Genomic DNA, 19,179 nt, shown 5'->3' with positions numbered 1-19,179 from the left:
AGTAAGTTGGAGTGAGTGGGGGAGGTTAGTAGGTCCAGGGGAGGGGGTTAGCGGGTCTGTGGGGGGGTGTGGGGTCTGTGTCAAACACAGTCATGTTAGATTAGGCACAGATTAGACCAATCTCTGTAGTTTACCTCCTTGGTAAATTTAAAATAGATTGGGCCAGCCATTTGGCCTGATCTAACCTTTCCAAACATCTGTAGTGCTCAGCACTTATATCGACCTAAATCCTGGTTAGAGCAATCTAAGTGTAAGATCCACACATGAGCGAGCTAAGTTAGATCAGGAGGCCATTTTTAGCTTGGTTCAACCTCCTGAATTTGTTGTGTACAGTCCAAAACTTAGGTTGATTTAGCTAGATCAATCTAAGTGTAACATCTGTACATAGTCTCAGAGGCAGAGATTGGTGACTTTACCGCATCTTTGAGAAGTGTTACCTGTAAATCTGGGCAAACCTTGTTAGCTACCAGAATAACTGAAATCAAAATCTTGCTATCATTTAGTCCTTGCTCTGAGTTATCCATTGGGACGTATTACAAAATACTCATTACTAGGGATCCTGTTTTTTTCTGATTTAAAAAATCCCCAATTTTCAGTTAAAAAAAAAAGAATGAAAAATGAAACATCTCTCTCTCTCTCTCTCTCTCTCTCTCTCTGTGTGTGTGTGTGTGTGTGTGTATAAAATCTATATATTAGTGGTGTTTCATTTAAATCATGGAAAAATGTGGATTTGGGGTTTTTTTTTAAAATAAAAAATTGGGGATTTTTTTAAAATCAGAGAAAACCAGGATCCTTGCTATTAGTCTTTTCTGACCTCTTTACTTGGACTGTGCGCTAAAGAAAGGAATTCTCAGTGATTTTTTTTCCTGACACATTTTTTTAAAGTGGTCTCACATGTATTTCAAGAGAAAAATAAAATATTGATGACCATAGTTAATGTCTAAAATATGTATATGCTGACATACAACAAACCATGGGCTGGATGTTGCAGAACTAAAGTCAGTGTTGTCAAGTGAATCCCAGCCTTCACAAAAATTATTTGCCTGTTGGCGTGTTACATTGCCAAATACGACTGAACCATATGAAAGAACTTGTTGTGCAACTTATTTTGGGATCAAGCCTTTAGATCAGACCCTACTTACTCTATTGAAATCAGTAAACCAAATCTTGAATCATTCATTTTTGGCAGTTATGATACCTAAGAATTGTCAAGAAAAAAAAGAAAAAAAAAGGAAATGTGCCGAATTTACCTGTAACTGGTGTCTATATTGTACGTAGCCTCTGTCAGTTCTATTGGTGTCATAAAGGTAGGAATTATTTTGCTTGCCTCCCATTTGGTCCATTCAAAGAGTCCAGGTTCCAACCTGATCTTAATTCTTTTTTCCAGTTTCAGTCCTGTCACAAACAGTATACATATTTATAAAAAAGAGAAAGGTACACTGGAAACTGTTATTTTTATTCTGTAGAGGCAATTTTATTCATTGTTAACAATTTTATAATAAAATGTAAATTAAAGCAAAAAACCCTAAAGCATACTTCCCACCCATTACAGGTAGCTGTAGTTTTCTACATCCATAACAATAATCCTTCCTAATAAATAGGTAAAGTTCTGAAGCTAGCCACAAATAACCAAGGATTGTTATATTCTTGCCACAGTAATAGCAAACAAGCATCACATTTTAAGTTGTTATTTGTAGACTGATGTCACCTGTACTTTGCAAAACAGAAAACAAAATGGAGACAAAGACCTATCCTCGGGGATAATACACTCCAAGTAAATGTCAAGAATAGTGTTTTGTGTTATTTTTTTATTTACTGGTTTGCCAAGTATTCCTTGGTAAAGCAGTAAATCATGACTTATGAGCACAAAGCCAGACCCAGAATTGGTATTTAGTCACTTAATTCCAATGTAGAGGTTAGAAGCTTAATACCCATGTGGAACTGCCCATAGTGTTAGAGGATATACTCTCTCTTTAAGACAGACAGTTTTAGCTTTGCTTTTCTTCTCTCTGAAGTCATCTTAACTCTTGTAAACACCTAGAAGAAACAGAGTTTCTCCTCTTTATTCTGGAATAAAACTATCTATGGTTTTGTGGTTTTCAAAGAAATATTTTGGTGATCTAGCATATTGAAGTCCTCAAGAAGAAAAAAATCTGTCTTTTAATAGTACCACAAACCTTTGTTTGAAAATACAAACAACTGGAAGAGACATTGCTCTTCACATATCCTCTTAATGTCCCTTCACTGTACTGGAAATATTTTACTGTTGTCCCAAAATCATTTGAGAGTTAAGTACAAGAATTCCAGCATAAGCTAGGAATAATACATTCTATTTCACCTGACATGTATTTATATTAAAATAATTTTCTTCCATTTTATTTTCATTGGACAGGGATTCAAGTGAATAGGGTTACATTGTCATAGAGGAAAGAAGATGCATTAGTCGCTCACACTGTCACGTACCCCTTGCTCTAGACAGAAGGCTCTGTTGTCACTGATAAATTAAATGGTAGATATTAAAAAGCAGTGCAGTTCTGTAACTGATTTACTTTCACTGATTAAAAGTAGTAGCTTTCTTTCACTGAAGGCTAAGCTACAGTCATTTAGCTTCCATATTCCATATAAAAACTTGCACACAGATAGCCACCACATAACAGCTGATGTGCTGCAAACTCCCACCCCCTTTTATCTCACAGTAGTTAGTTCATCTGCCAGCACCTGTAGTGGAATACTGATCTGGGCATTTTAGTTTTAGCAAGAACAATGAATTATTTTGCTAACCCACCTTGTAGTATATGGTGAGCTGTCTGTATACAGCGGAGTGCTGGTGAAGAGTATATGGAGCTAACTGCAACTTCTTTCTCCAACAAAGCTTCTCCTAGAAGGGAAGGCACATCATATGTACTCCTTTACAATTAGAGATAAGAAACTGCTGCAAAATACTTATTTGATCTTTGTTGATTGTGAAATGGACTCCTACCCCTTTCTTTATTCATTTTCCCCAAATATTCTAGTGAACTACGTTAGTGGCCAGAATGCTTGTGCAAAGACCACATTTTAAACCAATGTAAGAAAAACAGTCATGGAAAGTAAATTTTGAATTTGTAAATGAGATTTCAATATTTGGGTGATATGTGGCTTAGACATACATACACCAGACAGTGAGAAGGAAGTGTTTATAGTATAAACCTGTTATTAGAATATATGCTTATCAAATCGGGTAATAGAAAGATCTTGTACATCATTGGCTTGTACTAACCAATGTCAGATACTCACAATGAGTTACTGTACTACAATCTACAAACTAGAAAAGTTTGTCCAAGGCTGCCCTCTCTCTAGCCAGTTAACACATATGCTATGATATGGTGTTCCTTTACAGATTAGAAACAAATGGACTGCTATGTCTTGACTATTCCCTGCAAAGGCATAGCTGAACAGTTCTGTACTCTGGGCAGGATCAGTGCAGGGGGCAGTGGCAGTGGCCGGATCACCACTGCTGGTTGCAGCACCAACTGGCAGCACCTGCTGCTGTGGGTGTATCTGGAATTTTGAAAATGGGGGTGCAGATGGTAAGGTGCATCCTCATATATAAAACAACACATATTTTTCTCCAGTAAAAAATAAAGTAAAAGCTTTACTAATATGCCAGGGGCCTAGGACTACATTATTCAGTTTAAGATTGAAACAAAAACAAATATAACTTCACTGGAATGTATTAAAAACAATTTGAAGGCTGTGAAATAGGAGCTTCATTACTCGGAGCAGCCAACAAACAGCGGAACTGAAGACCAAAGGATAGCTTAATTGGTGAAATATCAAGGCCATTAAAAAGAAGAAGAGATGTTTATTAATACCTGGGGAATGAAGAGTTTAGAAGGATCAGGTAGATTATAATGAGCTGCTCCTTCAGCATTGTCTGACTAGAAAGGCTGCTGCCCCTGCCAGGTGGTTGGTTTTAAAAGGGTAGACCAGAAATCAAAGAGGGGAGCAAGCACACCAGTGCACCCTTCCTGGATTCACCCACCCCTGGCTGCTACCCCCGACTCAGCACCTGGGGCTGGTGCTCTGCTCGCTGCCCCTTAGTTACACTACTGATTCCCTGCCATGAAGTGACAGACAGACTCTTGCAGTACATAAACAATTGGTACTGATCTCCATAGTACAGCACCATCATGAAATGGTGAGATCTTCCAATTGCTGTCTAATAAAGGAGTTCTACCAGTTGAGTGCTGAATTACTATCCCAAAGACTACCAAGCAAGAATAAACTGTCACTAGTCACAATAGCTTCCTTCCGATCCCCTTAAAATTATATTAGAATAATGCTTAACTTGCCTACAAGTCTAGATTGGAAAATCCCACAATATGATAAAGGAGGATCATATTCATAATTTTTGATGCTGTCCTTTCTTTTTGGTAAACTGGTAGGAAAGTTCAGATCCACTCTTTGGTATTTTCCTGAAAGAAAACAGAATATTGAATCCATAAATATAAATGCAGTAGTACCTGAGTATACATATATGAATTTCCATTCTGTAGGTACAATTTTTTTCCTCTGTATTTTAGTTAGGATCAGATTTTCGGAACTAGCTAAATGTCCCACTGATGACAAAAATAGCAATTCCTAAGGAGAACGCATATTAAATTCATCAGAATGAATCTGGAGCAATGTTCATAGAGTCCTACTAAGTCCTAGGGGAGACCTCTTATAACTAACAATACATCTCCTGTGACTTCCCAAGTAGCAGAACAATAGAGAAACAAACAAGGAGAAATTTGCTGTGTAGGATTCAACTAGGACATATATATTGGTAAAAGCTGTGCAAACATTTCTTATTATTGTCAATATTTTCCTAGCAAAAATTACCATAACCCAGAAGATCTTCAGCCCAATGATTTCTTTCCCATTTCCCACAAAAAGAAAAAAAAAAGACTATTTGTTTCACCTCAGAATCACCCTCCAAAGTCCAAAAAAACTTGAATTTTCACTTAAAGCCAATGATGCGATCCTACCAGTTTTTCATAAAACCTGCTTTTTTTTTGTTGGGATAGGAGATAACTGTGTCATCTGCTCTACAATAACTTCCCATATACATACTCTTACCAAGTAGCATATAAAACCTAATTTATGGCAGTTTACTCCTCCATGAAAAAGGGCTAAACTACTATAATTTAGCTTTTGCTGATCAAGGGGTAAAACAATGCACAAGGTTGGTTACTGAAGAGCAACTGGCAGTTGGTAAATCCCCTCCCATCTTTTACTTCATTAGTAACTTGTTTGTGTGCCCAGACCCAAGGTGTTCTGTCTATGAACTATTTCTGTCTATGAACTATTTTTCAGCATTAGCATTTCATTCTGGTTTGCAAACATTTCCAAGCAGTAGTTTATATTTCACATATCATCATTTTTAAATCTGATATGTTAAGAGCCAGTCTACCCATTCCTTTACTTACCATCTGCCGTTAAACATTGCTGAAACCAGGATTTCCCAAAAACTTGATCCAGTCTTTCCCCATGGCGCATCACCAGCAGGCCTCTTCTGACAGTAATGTTCTGAGAAAGCTGGATGAGATAATTTATTTTGGTTATAGTATCGCCTAGAACCTATGACTGAGATATTAGTGCCTTTGTGCTGGGCACTGTACAAACACAATAAGGAACAGTCCCCTTCCTGAATAGCTTATAACATAAAAAGACAAAAAAGAGACAAGGTGAAAAGAAGGAAGTGTTGTTATCCCCATTTTACAGGTGAGGTTCTTAGGCACACAGAGACCTAATATTGTGTCCCTTGGGGGTCAATGGAAAGTTGTTATGACTGTAGTAGGCTACAGATTAGGTTCTAAATGCATGTTCACTCTAGGAAAAGGGTATGTTGCTAGCATGTGAACTTCTAGCATGGACAAGACTACTATAGTTTTCATGCACATTATTTTCTTGAGGTAAAACAAAAAAAGGAAAATAGCATTTACCCCAGCTAGCTAACATGGTTTTTTTCTCACTTCTGCCCACAAGAACTTTCTCACCAGGAGGGCAGTAAAACACTGGAGCAGGTTACCCAGAGAGGTGGTGGATGCTCCATCTTTGGAGGTTTTCATAACCCAGCTAGACAAAGCTTTGGCTGGGATGATCTAGTTGGGGATGGTCTTGCTTTGAGCAGGGCGCTGGGCTAGATGACCTCCTGAGGTCCCTTCCAACCCTAATTTTCTATGATTCTGTGTTACAGGCATAACTCCTTGTCTATACCAGGACAGAGAATATCTTTTTTTTCTTTTCTTGCACTAGTGAAAGAAGGTCTAAGTTGCTTAGACAAAGTCTATAGTAATATGCGATAGAGGCAGGAACTAACTTCAGACCGATTTTAAAGTCAAAGCTTCTACTCAGAGATTATCCCCTTCTCTTTTTGATTTGACACACACATGCATATCTTAAACAGTGCTGGATTTCTTTAAAATCTGTCCAATTTGTATATCATTGACAGTTACGTAGCTATATTTATAGGTAAAAAATGTATTTCTCATAAATTCAAATAATCTTCTCTATGTGTATATTATACTGCTTTGAGGAAAGCAAATTTAAGCTCAAGCTCAGAAGTAGGTCAAACTAACTTCCTCAGTGCTGATTAAGTCTACCATCACTGCTGGGGTATACAAGCTACAGCTATATGTTTCCAATAGTACACATCAAAATGAGTGAATACATGAGGATGCAAAGAATGAGAAACTTTTGGAGAGAGCTTGTACACTAAACCATACCATAGCTCTGCAGCAAGAGAAAGACTTTTAAACTTCAAGAAGAGATGTTACAGTACAACAGTGGGAGGATTATGGTTCACAGCTAGGGTTTTGTTGGCTTGCTATGCTGGTTTGAGGCAGAGGGAACTTCCATCCTATGGCCTTTCAGAACGGATGTGTAAAAAGCTGCAAGAAACAGGCTGTGGATTCAGTTACAACTCTGAAAGATGTGTGTGCAAGGAGCATGTAAGCAGCAGTCAGGAAGCATTTCTGCGGGACATATGCATTCAGTGCATGCAATGCTCTTGCTCAATGCTAGAATAGTGTGAATAGGAGTAGTTTGCTCCCAGTGCCACTTTACTTGCGCTTTCTGGGAGGTAGTGGGATGACAGCTATCCCTTACTTTGCAGTGACTCACTGTTCCCTCTAGGGCTGTTAACGTTCCTGACACTGCTAGCTACTGCTAGCTCTTCTGCCTCTCCTCCCATCTCCATGCTCTGCCCTGACACTCAGTTTCTAAGAGTACCATGGCTCTGCATTACGCTGCGTTTGTGATAGGAAAGTCACGGTAAAACAAAACCATGCAGCATCCCTGTATTCTGCACAGGGTGTGGAGATGCAAGGCCAAAGAGTGCTCTAGGCATGAATTACATTAACAGATCCTAGTATTATTAATGCTCTGCTTAGGAGTCAAGACAAACACTTTCTGCTCCAAGTCTGTGTTCTGTGTCCACATTTTTCTACATTCCCAGCAGCTTAATGGAACAATGTCAGTGCAGGTATGATAGAAATCTGATCCATTCATTTTATTTTAGCTTTATAATACAGATCATGAATACATCAGTCTATTCAAACATACAGGTGGTATATAGGAGTTGGGAAATATCCCTTTAAATAGCTTGGGCCTTATACTGCTGAAGCCATCAGCATACTTCCAGGGAAGCTATACAGTCAGCTTGCCAGGCCCTGCATTTTATATTTGTATGCAGCAATTGGTTGACTGTGTCTGTGTGATTTTCCATTTTCCTAATGTGTGGACAACATGGACATAGCAATGCCTTAATCCTCTGCTACACACATGGGAGGCATTCTGTTGCAATTGGGCCCATCTGGTTTGGACCAGAACTTCCCTCCACATTCTGGCTGCCAGTTATCTTCTGCTGAGAAGTGATATTTTCAAAAAAATTAGGTTTCTGAAGTGCATGTTTACATAGTTCAGACCTGGCCAAATCACAGAGGAGGAGTTGGCAGGAAGGATGAATAAATGGGGTATCTTTTAACCAGGTTCAGGAGACAATTGGACAAACTCACACAGGAAGGATCCATTAGTACCTATTACCATATTTGCTTCCATATAACACACACTTCCCCCCCACTCAATCAGCTCTCCAAAATTGAAGTACGTGCTGTAAGCAGAAGAGATGATTTTTCTTCACTGGAACAGAAGCATTGCTGCCACTGGGCATGTCTACATGCGTGCTTTAATACACATTAGCCTATTTTAATGTGCATTAACGCAGTGAGATTTGCTGCGGGGACACCCTCCCCCTGATCAGCGGGACTGGTCTGAGGGGAGACACGTGCCCCCCCTGACTAAGGTGGCACCAGTCGCCCATGTATCCAGAGTAGGTGATTATACCACTTCTGTGGGGAGTCTATTCCAAACCCTGGACACCCATGTTGTAAAGAAGTTTTTCCTTATGTCTATTCTAAAGCAGTCTTCTAGAAACTTATAACCATTAGTCCTAGTCTTTCCCTGGGCAGCCTTGGTGAACAGACATTCTCCCAGTCCCTAATGCATGTCCTTTATATATTAATAGGCTACCACCAATTCCCCTCTGAGCCTTCTCTTCTCCAGGCTGAACAGACCTATGTCTCTCAGCCTGTCATTGTATAGCCTGCTCTCCATACTTCTAACCATATGGGTAGCCCTCCTTTGGACTCTCTCAAGCTTCTCTAACGAGGTAATGAGAATTAAAATAGGGTAATGCATATTAAACGTCACTTAAAAACCATGCTCTTTAGTTAATGTGTATTAAGACCTCAGAATGGAGGCACTTTTACATATGCTCGGGGAGGGGGGCAGTGCTTTAATTAGAGCGCCTCCAAAAACACTTTAATTAGAGCGGCTTAATTAAAGTTCCACCATATCTCCTGTATCAGTGTTGCTGTGCTTAAAAATGGCAATGGGGACACTTGAACTAAAGTTCGTTAAGCATGGGGACGCTGATACGTGAGACTCAGAAGGCTGCTGGACTCAGTTAATCAAGTCTGTTCTGATGTACTGGAATTCCAGCACATTGGAGCAGTCTCCATGCTTATGTATAGGCACCTGGAGGTATTAGATTTAATGCACATTAACTAGTGTGTTAAAAGTGTGTTAATGCATGTGTAGATGCGCACTTTAATGTGCATTAGAATTCACTAAAATAAATTGTGTTATTTAGTTAATGCACATTAAGACAGGCTAATGCATATTTTCTTAGTACCTCACAATGGAGGGCATTTTTACATGTACTGTGGTACACACCACCAAGTGCTTTAATTAGTGAGCTGAGGTAATTCAAAGTGCCCACACATCACATGTATCAGTGTCCCCGTGCTGGAAAAATAGCGGTGGAGTGCTTTGAAATAAAGCTCATTGAATGTGTTTCATTTCAAAGTGCCTTGCTGGTATTTTTTCAGTGTGTAGATGCACAGGGCCACTGATAACATGGGAGGCTACCACAGTGTGTTAATTACCATGCTCCAGCAGACTTGATTAATTGAGTCTGCTCTGATGCACTGGATTTCCAGTGCATCGGAACAGGCTCCATGCACATATATAGGAGCCAGGAGGTACTAGATTTAATGTGCGTTAATTAAAGCACGTTAATACACGTGTAGACATGACCACTAGTGTGAACAATATTTGCCAGATTATCTCCCTATCTGAATACAGGCCTTTCCTTGATCTAGAAGATCCTTTCATTCTTTGCACATAAAGAGAAGTGTGTCAGCACATTTAGGAAAATGTACATTTTTTCATTTCTTTTGCTACATTTTGATCTGCATAAGGTTTTTAATATAAGGTAAAAGCAATATATTTATAGAAAATATTCAGACAGAACAAAAATACTCCATTAAATGTTAATTTAAAAATATATGTTTATATGAACATACTGTGTCATTTATGTATTGGTCAAACAGTAAGAAATGAAAAACAATTACCTGGCAAGCAAGCATCTTGGTTACACTCTTCATCATTATTGGATTATGGACTTCACCATTCAGCTTTGCACTAGGTTCACTTTCATCTTTGGTGAGCAGTCTAGAAGATGGAATGAGTGTGTATTCCCTGTGGGAAAAATAGAAGCAACGACTTATAGAAAGATAGGATTCTTAAGGCATGGATTTGTATACAGGGAAGTCAAAAGCTAAATTCTTTTTGACTTCAAAAGGAGTTGCAGCATCGTGTGCTAATTTGATGTTATTTTCCAAAATACACGTGAAAAAGTGATTGCAGAGTACTTGTCATTTGCCAGGTTTTTCGCTAATGAACAATACTATCATAACATGTGAATTCTTTGAAAGCTAAGGAAGCAGCTTGCTCTTGTCACCTCTGTGACAACTGTCACCACTACCTATCCTATGCCCATAAACATCAGTGATAAAACTCCAAATGAACTTCAGTGCTGAATAAGGCTCAGGCTCCTTCCTGGTATCACCCTACTATTACCATTTTACAAAGGATGTAACCATGCACCAAATAAGGAGATTTTAACAACTACACTTTTACACTGTTCTAATACTTGAGGCCTCCAAGATTTTGGCCCTCACATCTCTTTTGTCCCTCCTTCCTTTTTTATGGCTAAATGAGTCAACAGGTTATGAAATGACTGGGTACATTTTCATGGACATGTGTACCTTCTTGGCTGTAGCCTCAATGCAAGCAACACATGTTGGGACAATTTGTTTGACTCACAAATCACAGTAAATCCAGATCCTCAAAGTGACTTGTGCTCATATCCCCCATTGGGCTAATTTATGAGTCATAACCCCTGCACCCCCATCCCCCTGCCCCTGAGCAATGGGAGGAAAGTAAGTGGCACTGCATTAGGAACAGTATCAGACATATCCCTTTGATATAGCTCTGGCTGAACTGGGTCAAAGATTTGCCAAAGCTGAGATGACCCATCAGACTGGCATGATATGAGGCATGCCAGTTTCTGTAAATAAAAACACACAGGGGAGTGATATGCCTAGCATTACATCCAGCCACTGTTGATTCCCCAAACTCAGTGACTAGGAACTCATTTTATAGCTGGGTCAATGGAGGACTGGGGAGGGGATACAAGCATTTGATACAAATCCAGAACAAGTCTCAAATTCATACTTTTGGATTCATAATGTGGTGGCCAGATACTTTACCTGGCTACCACCAGGGCCATACCTGGGGGGGAGCAAATTGGGGTGACTGCCCTGGGCCCTGCGCTTTGGGGGGCCCTGTGGAGCTGGGCGGAGCAGCCATGGCAACTCTGTGCCACTGGCTTCGCATCCAGCCACTCACTACCTGCCGCCCCCCCCCCCCCCCCCCCCCCCCCGGTCATTGCAGATGGCTGCAGCAGCTTCTTCGGGTCTGGGGCACATGGGGTTGGGGCAGGGGAAGAGCCCTGCATGGGCTGATTTGCCCTGGGCCCCACACCCTGCTTGGGTCAGCTCTGGCTACCACATTCCTAACTGCTGTCCTACACCACAGCATATTACTACTCCTCCCTTTCCGTCAACACTGGTTCAGCTGTCTAGTCAATGACAAAAGTATAGTGGCAATAAAATTTTCCATCTACATGTTCTGGGATGAACAGTTCTGCTTCTGCCTAGATGTCCAGTTCCAAAATCTGAGAAGCACATTTTGAGCCATAAGAAGGCTCTTATTAAACGAGAATACTTCCTGTTCCAAGTTTTCATTTATATGCTCTCTATACATTTGCTCATGCGACTCCTAAGCTAAGAAAAGCATGCTAGAACATTAAACTATAGTATATGATGGTAAGCCATGTGTGTAAACCTCCTGAAATGTAAGTGTCAAACAGGAAATTATACATGGTTAGCTCCCTCCCTCCACCCTTCGAGGATACAGGACTATATTTTAGTCCTTTATACACCAAGTTGAGCTCTTATCTGTATCATCTGTTGGGCATGTGACTACAGAGCTAAGCACAGGAAATGAAACAGATGCCTTTTGATATGAAGTGATATCAAGATCACAGTGGCAGTGACGTAGAGAAGCGGCTTCTACATCTTATTACTAGTTATCACTGTCACCATTAATATGAACAGGAGGAAAGGAGAAGTAGTAAGTAATACAATATATATATATTTTTAAGTCATCAATATGTTTAGGTTATGCAAAAAAGTATCTTCTGCCACATTACTTACGCAAAACTTAGTGTGACAGTGTTCTTAGACTGAGATGTATGTTAATCTCAGTTTGAGATGTATGTATACCAATTGTCAGCGTAGAGTGACTATGCTTGCTTCCCACACTTGTATAAAATATAGATTGGCCTTAAGGAAGTTAACAAGCCATAAAAATCAACAGGAGAGAAGCTCATCTCCTGTTACACAGAGAATGGAGCAAACTGGCAAGTAAATGCACAAGAGATCATGACAAGAGAGGGTGCTCCTGTTTCTAATGTATACTTGACCCTGCCAGAAGCATACAGGATTTCCCTGATTACAGTATCTCCAGCATTTCGCTATACAGAGTCTATGGATTTCTCCATCTTTTAAAATGAAGACAGCAGGCAAACATATGCCAAATTTGTTTTTCCCTGGCATTTTTCTCTGTCAGAAAAATCAATTTTAATATATCCTGAGAGTTTCTTCATATGCAGCAGCACTTTGGATTTTATAAAACTGTAAATGTATCTGCAACTGATTTAAAGTCACTCATGCAATTATGGTAAAAATAGAAACTAGTTAAATTAAATCATCATTTTTTTTTTGAAGATACAGTAAGTTCCCTAAATTGATAGCACATCATCTGTTCAGATCGACTGAATTTTCTATGGATTTTAAAATATACTGTTCATTAGTTTATGAGGGGTAATTAATTATGCAGCAGCCATTTAAGAACGTTCATGTTTTGGGTCTTATTTTCTCCAGCCACTCTTAGCAAAAGGATTGCTAGTTTTTGAGAACTGATCACTAACCTGCATACATTCTAGCAGGCTACAGCATTTAAGAATGGCTACTTTTAAATGTATTACTGGTTGATTTATTGAGGCTATTCATCAACCTTTTCCCCTATCACTGCATTTGTTGATATATATTTTACTTCAAAGGAATGTTCTTGAATCAAAGTCTTCATTAAAAAAACAACTGTTTTTATTCATTAGAGTTACAAAAAGCACTTGAAAATAAAGTGCTGTAATCACTGTCAAGTAGCCACTTTTTATACTTGTTATCAAAGAGAGGCTTCTCTCAGGAACCCCCCCCCAAAAAAACAACAGGAGCTATTGAAAGTACTCAGAACCTAATATTGTATTCAAGATTCTTTCTAATAAAGACACCGGGGAAGTCTCATACAAGAGCACTGCGTTGTTGCATATGTTAAGGCCACGTATGCTTGTTTCCTCCAAACTGTGTAGAAGCCATGCTTGGGGATGTGGGAGGGGTCTGGTATATAGCTTGTCAGGGAGATTTTAGGAAAGAGATGGATGTCTTGTGTCCCTGCTGAGTCAGAGATAAACCTGTACTGCACTGTTAGTGATGTCCTTCTAAAAGTGAGGTGTCAGTGGGTAGAGGTGTGAAGGATGTGTGCTGTCAGATGCCTTAATAGTTAATCTCCTGCTTGAGGTTGTATGTTGTATACCTTTATATACATGTGTATTTGTTTGTGTGTGTATCTGTATACACTATATATACACTACATAGTGTGTATAGATACACACACTATATATATATACATACACACATATATATACTTATATATATAGTATATATACATTTATATATATAAATATATATAATATTTATTTAAATAGTTATACATGTAGATGTAGCATACACCTCTATATAATATTTTTTCCTGTATAAATTGAGCTGCCAGAATGCTCTAGGCATTTTCTACACACATACAAAAACATATTTCTTGCTTACCAAACTTAAAAACCAAAGAAAAGAAGAAATACTGAAGGATGGAAGATGCCACACAGGAGAAGTGATTAATGTGACCATAGGCCTAGTCTTGTTAGTTTCTTTTTTTCTTTTCCCTTTGGAGGTACAGATGAGTACCAGGAAAGAATGAGCAAACAAGGAAAAGAAAATGGAAAAAGGAAGGGAAGTAGATGACAGCCTGAAATAGATTCATACACACATACTCTAGAAAATAATTTTCTGAGGTTTGGTTTAATTACAAAGAAACTAACAATGCTCTGACACAAACTCCAACCCAGGAGGTTGTCTGCCTCTCTCCAGGTTTTCCTGCTCCCAAGCTTCACCCTTGTTCAACTCTCAGTGGCCTATTTTCTCCAATTTTTGGTGCTACTGTATGATACATTTGCATGCTATGTGCTACATTGCACAGCCAACCCTAAGCCCTCTGCCCATACAGCCTTTCCCAAACTCCTTAGGTGCTGGGTGATGTTAAGCAAGAACTCTGTGCTAGAGTGAGCTGGCCAGAATCAACCAGCCTCCTTGCAGGTGTCCAACATCAACCAACAGAGTCCAACAGGGGGAGTCAAGAGAAGAACTCTGCTATTGTGGTGCATCATGTAAGGGAGCCCGGTATACAATATGCATGTATTCCTGTGGCAGTTATGGAGAGGAGTTTCACTAACCTGTGTTTAACCCATGTGTCTGATTCATTGGCTCTCTCTGTGTAATTTTCAGGAAGAAATCCCCTGCACCCAGTTCGGTGTGAGGTACCGATCACCCAGCCTTCACTGACATCAGATTGCTGTGTTCGGTCAACGAATATCAAATCCCCAGCATTCAGCATTAGTTCATCAATGTTCTGAGGCTTGTATTGGAAAATTGCTCGCAAGGTCTGATGGAGAATAAAAAAATATGTCACTTCCAGGACTCTATTATAAATTATGGGGAATTTCAGAGAAGATCTGTGCACTGTACACTGAAAAATCAATGCCTTTTGTATACAGTAACTTATTTATGGATGACATTTTTCTTTAGCAGAGATAGAGTGTAATAGTATAGGTCCAATATATACATAAAATGAATGTCCAGTACATTTGGTCTTCATAAAAAAGTTACGTACAACAACAATAGATTAGTAACTACATAAAATATTTTATGGTACATTTCCCGCAACAATTTTCAGTTCTCCCATATTGCCAATAAAATCCTGCTATAAGATCCTGAATAGCACAATATACTGTATTGGAATGATATGTTTGAAAACTGCTGAAAAATCAACATGAACATTTTAAAAAATTTATTAAAAAATGAAAAATGTGTCCAGTTTTAATCGCGGCTCTTTTAATCAGAAAATTATAAGGGACAGAACTGTTCCCTATATTGAGTACAGATATTTCTCAGACTGGTACAGCTGGGATTACCACCCCTAGCCTAGGAAAGCAATGATCTTCCATGAAAGAATACTATTACTTTCAAATGCTATTTATGTATTTCCTGTCTCCTTATTTTCCTCTTCCATAAAAAATCTGGTTTGCTTGTTAAGAGTATGGAATTAAATACTGCTGATCTGCATGTCAGATCATCATGTAATTCTCCATAGATATCTTCTACTGATTTTGAACACAGTTTTTTAGTCTGTGGATGCACCTAGTATACTAGTACTGTATATTAAATCAATGGATTGAATTACTTCTTTCATTAAACTGAGCCAATGGATTCTGCACAGACACATTTTTTCTCAATGGAACAAAAAGAAACAAATCTGTGTTAGAAAGGCTTTTAAATATGTGGCTAAAGGAGAATAAATAATGCTGTACCTGGTAATGTACAAAGCGCATGTCCCTAGAGTACAGAGTAGCTATCCACTGGCAACCCTCTCCTGGGTTGATAGATCTAGCCAGTTGTTCCAAGGTCTTCTGATGGTGAGGATAAAACTTATGAGCCAAAGTAAGGTGGAGCTGCTTTATACAAGGCTTCACATGGCAATCTAGGAATAAAAGAATCATGCTATGATATCACCAAATAAAATTAAGATTACCTATGCTGTTCACAGATGTTGACATTATATTAGTCTTTCTAGCACCAAGGAGCAGAATTGTACACTAGTGACTTCCATGCAGCATTTTAAACAATGTAATAATGGTAGAGCTGACTGAATTCTTGGCCAACAGTTTATTTACTGAAAAATGTTTTGATCGCCCCAAAACTGAATACTTTAAGATGTAAAAAGAAAATCTGGATTTAGATCCCTCATGATGCTGCTGTTATTCTCTCCCCACTTTTATCCAATAGCCTTGGGATTAGGGCACTCACCTAGGGGGTGGGAGACCTGGATTTAAATTTGTTTGCCTGAATGGATTTGAACCCACGCCCAAGGGAGTGCTGTAGTCCCTATGCTATATGGATACAAAACCAGGATGTTCTCAGTCGCCTTTTGATGGTGTTTCCCTTTGCATCAATACATGAATAAACATTTGCTGAAGCAGACTGGAACTTACATGTTCCACCCCCAGGTGAATGTCTTAGAATCACAGAAACACAGGGTTGGAAGCAGCTTTGAGGAATATGTTATCCAACTCCAGGCACAAATGCAAGAAAGCTATCCCTAAATCATTGCTGTCAAACACTTATTCAGCCTCCCCTTGAAAACCTTCAGTGAAGGAGATTCTACAGCTTCCCAGGGTACTACCTTACTACACTAACAGTAAGAGGGAAATGTGGTGAAGGAACCTCCAGCCCAACTTCCTTCCTCACCCAAGGAGAGAGCTAGAGTCCCAAAGATCACATCTGCCTCTCCCTTTCCCAAGCAGAAGCAGTCCTGGCTAGTGCAGCCGTAGGTTGACAACTACCCATGCAAACTCGGGGCAGAAAAGGAGGCCAGGATCAACATTTGTGGCTTAAAGGGAGATGCATAGCACCCGTGTGCAGATCTTCTGTATGCTGATGAAATTAGATGTAATGAGTGGTAAACCTCTATGACAGGAAGCTATTCTGATAAAATTACTCTGTTTCTTTTTGCATTGGGCCTTGTTGTTCCCTTTACTAACTATTACAAAGGCTAAGCTACTGGTGTGTTGAGACCACTGCCTAACATGCTTCCCACCACTGTTCTCCTTATTTCATTGAATTCTGCCATCTCTCTGTATGTGTGCACCATCTCCTGCCATGTAGGTGGCCTGTATGCTTCCTGGGGCAGGGACCCTCTTTTTGTTTTATCTGTACACACCATGTAGCAAAGTGGTGTCTTGGTTCATGACTGGAGCTCCTATACACATATGCAGAGCCAACTCTGATGCACTGGAAAGGCAGCAGTCAGTGCAGACTAGATTAATCAAGTCTGCTGGAGCACAAAAATTGATGTGCTCCGGCAGCCTTTTGCATCATGTGTATCAGTGTTCCCATGAATGATGCGTGCCCCTGGCAGCTGGGGGGGCACGGCGATGGTGGGAGTGCAGCAGTGGTGGCGGTAAGTGGGAGCTCCCGTGGGTCAGCGACTACCCACAGATGCTGCCGGCAGTGTCGGTAGTGGTGGGGTGGAGGGCAGGTGGCAAGCGGTGACTGTCAACGGCACCTTTTCGTAGGGGGTGCACTGCCATGCCCAGGGGGTGCACGACGACGCTCAGACATGTTATGCATGAGTGCTTTTGATTAGTGCAGCTCGCTAATTAAAGCGCCCAGTGCCATGTTCCACAGCATGCATAAAAATGCCCCTAGAGACTATTTCAGTACAATTAAGATATAAGAATTACTAAGGCTTTCTATGCTGTCCTTCATTGTAATCTGTAAACACATCCCACAGCTGCACAGTAAAATGCTTATCACCTCCCTCAGAGTCCTTGGCTCTTCCCTCTCTAAATAATTAGGCTATATCAAGAAAATCCATGAATAAAAACAGTTTTGTTCTACAGTCTGCTCAGTTTCTACCTGATGTTGATCATACCTGCTAAGGCAGAAGCCTCACTAGCAAAAGCCACAGCAAATTCTTTCATGATATTTGCATGGCTATCGCTGACAAAAAACCCAAGGTAGCTGGTAGATGAATGTAGTGATAGGGAAGGGACTGGTGGAAAGGTATTTAAAAACCTATCACCAACTTTCTTCAGGGCTTCATATAAGAATTCCACTTTCTGATCTTCACACTAAAAAAGAAAACATATTGACATATGCATTACAAATCAATATCATCCAACCATCACTGGTTCAGCTTCTCTGAGAGTCTTTGCAACAATGCAAGAGAGGCCGAGCAATGCAACATTTTGATATTATAATAGAATACTTCCAGTACAGAGTATAATATAGACATATTATGGAATATTCCCTTCACTTGTAAACTACCTGATAATATCCAATTCAGGTATGAAGTGACCAAAAGATCTAACCATCTGGCAATTATGCATGGACTTATAAAAAATCAGACAGAACAGTCCCTTTTCTAGCAGGCATATGTTCAAACCACAAAACCACCATCATAATTAAGTACTAATCGACACTCTTACTGGCATCATAGCAGGAAGGATGAGTACTGAATGTTCGTGCAGTGTAAATTACATTCTAATTGCTGAAATGTTTCCATCATAAACACCTGAAGAGCATTGTATGAGAACTTGCAGATGCCGCTGCTTATTTATCCTTTCTTTGCTTAATCCAGACTGACCGTGGCATATTTCAAAAGCAGTAAATTCATTACAAATTAATAAATAATTTGGAATAAGACTTTGGCTCTGAAGTGCATAGGGGCCAGGTTTTTATCAGTATTTAGATGCCTGAAGGTATAGACATTGGTGCCTAAGGATTTACAAACATACCTAAGTGAGCAGCTTAGGCACATTAGTATGGCCTACTAGGCATTAATCTGCATCTTTAAGCTTCTTATATTGTAAGTCTGGTTTTGGGTTACTTCTGGACAATGGTGTGAAACACAGAGCTGCGGGCCATATCCAACCTATGGAGCCATGTCTTCTGGCCCATGGGGCCCTAGAGGGTTTGGGATTCAGGGCAGGGCAGGAGGCCCAGCCAAAGTCCAGGACGTGGAGTCCACTGGGGATGTGTGTCAGTGGTGAGGAGCAAATGATAGCTGCCTTAACCCCTCTGGCTGCCAATTTTTGCCCCATTGATGCCACTCACCTCACCACTGCCACCTCTTCCAGATACAGCCCGTGAGGAGCCCTGTGGTGTAGGGTGGGGTGACTTTGATACCCCTGCTTTATACTTTCCAGTCATTTGGGCCCAGAACAACACACACATTAAGGCACAATTCTCAATGCACAGTGGTGCTTGCTCTCTTCCACTGCAGAACGACATATGCCTG

At 39.9% G+C, this 19,179-nt stretch overlaps 2 protein-coding genes across 3 annotated transcripts in view; one reads left to right on the top strand and one right to left on the bottom strand.

Moving 5' to 3' along the window:
• Nucleotides 1-15,188, top strand: part of RSPH1 (radial spoke head component 1) — a 71,111-nt gene extending 55,923 nt beyond the window's left edge. For both annotated transcript variants that reach the window (XR_002090138.2, XM_019487179.2), the window contains one exon: nucleotides 14,607-15,188. The gene's annotated coding sequence lies outside the window, so the exon portion shown is untranslated. The remainder of the gene's footprint in view (nucleotides 1-14,606) is intronic.
• The window catches only part of UBASH3A (ubiquitin associated and SH3 domain containing A), a 35,453-nt gene that overhangs the window by 10,787 nt on the left and 5,487 nt on the right, over nucleotides 1-19,179 (bottom strand). The window contains exons 4-11 of the mRNA XM_019487181.2: nucleotides 17,812-18,010; nucleotides 15,689-15,858; nucleotides 14,555-14,763; nucleotides 9,942-10,068; nucleotides 5,454-5,562; nucleotides 4,335-4,457; nucleotides 2,786-2,878; nucleotides 1,251-1,395 (exon numbers count right to left, since the gene is read on the bottom strand). Coding sequence (XP_019342726.1) covers nucleotides 1,251-1,395; nucleotides 2,786-2,878; nucleotides 4,335-4,457; nucleotides 5,454-5,562; nucleotides 9,942-10,068; nucleotides 14,555-14,763; nucleotides 15,689-15,858; nucleotides 17,812-18,010 — 1,175 coding nt within the window. The remainder of the gene's footprint in view (nucleotides 1-1,250; nucleotides 1,396-2,785; nucleotides 2,879-4,334; nucleotides 4,458-5,453; nucleotides 5,563-9,941; nucleotides 10,069-14,554; nucleotides 14,764-15,688; nucleotides 15,859-17,811; nucleotides 18,011-19,179) is intronic.

This window comes from Alligator mississippiensis, chromosome 1 (assembly GCF_030867095.1).
Source record: "Alligator mississippiensis isolate rAllMis1 chromosome 1, rAllMis1, whole genome shotgun sequence".
Lineage (NCBI taxonomy): Eukaryota > Metazoa > Chordata > Crocodylia > Alligatoridae > Alligator > Alligator mississippiensis.
The sequence above is the reverse complement of the archived record's forward strand: the minus strand, read 5'-3'. Positions and strand labels throughout refer to the sequence as shown.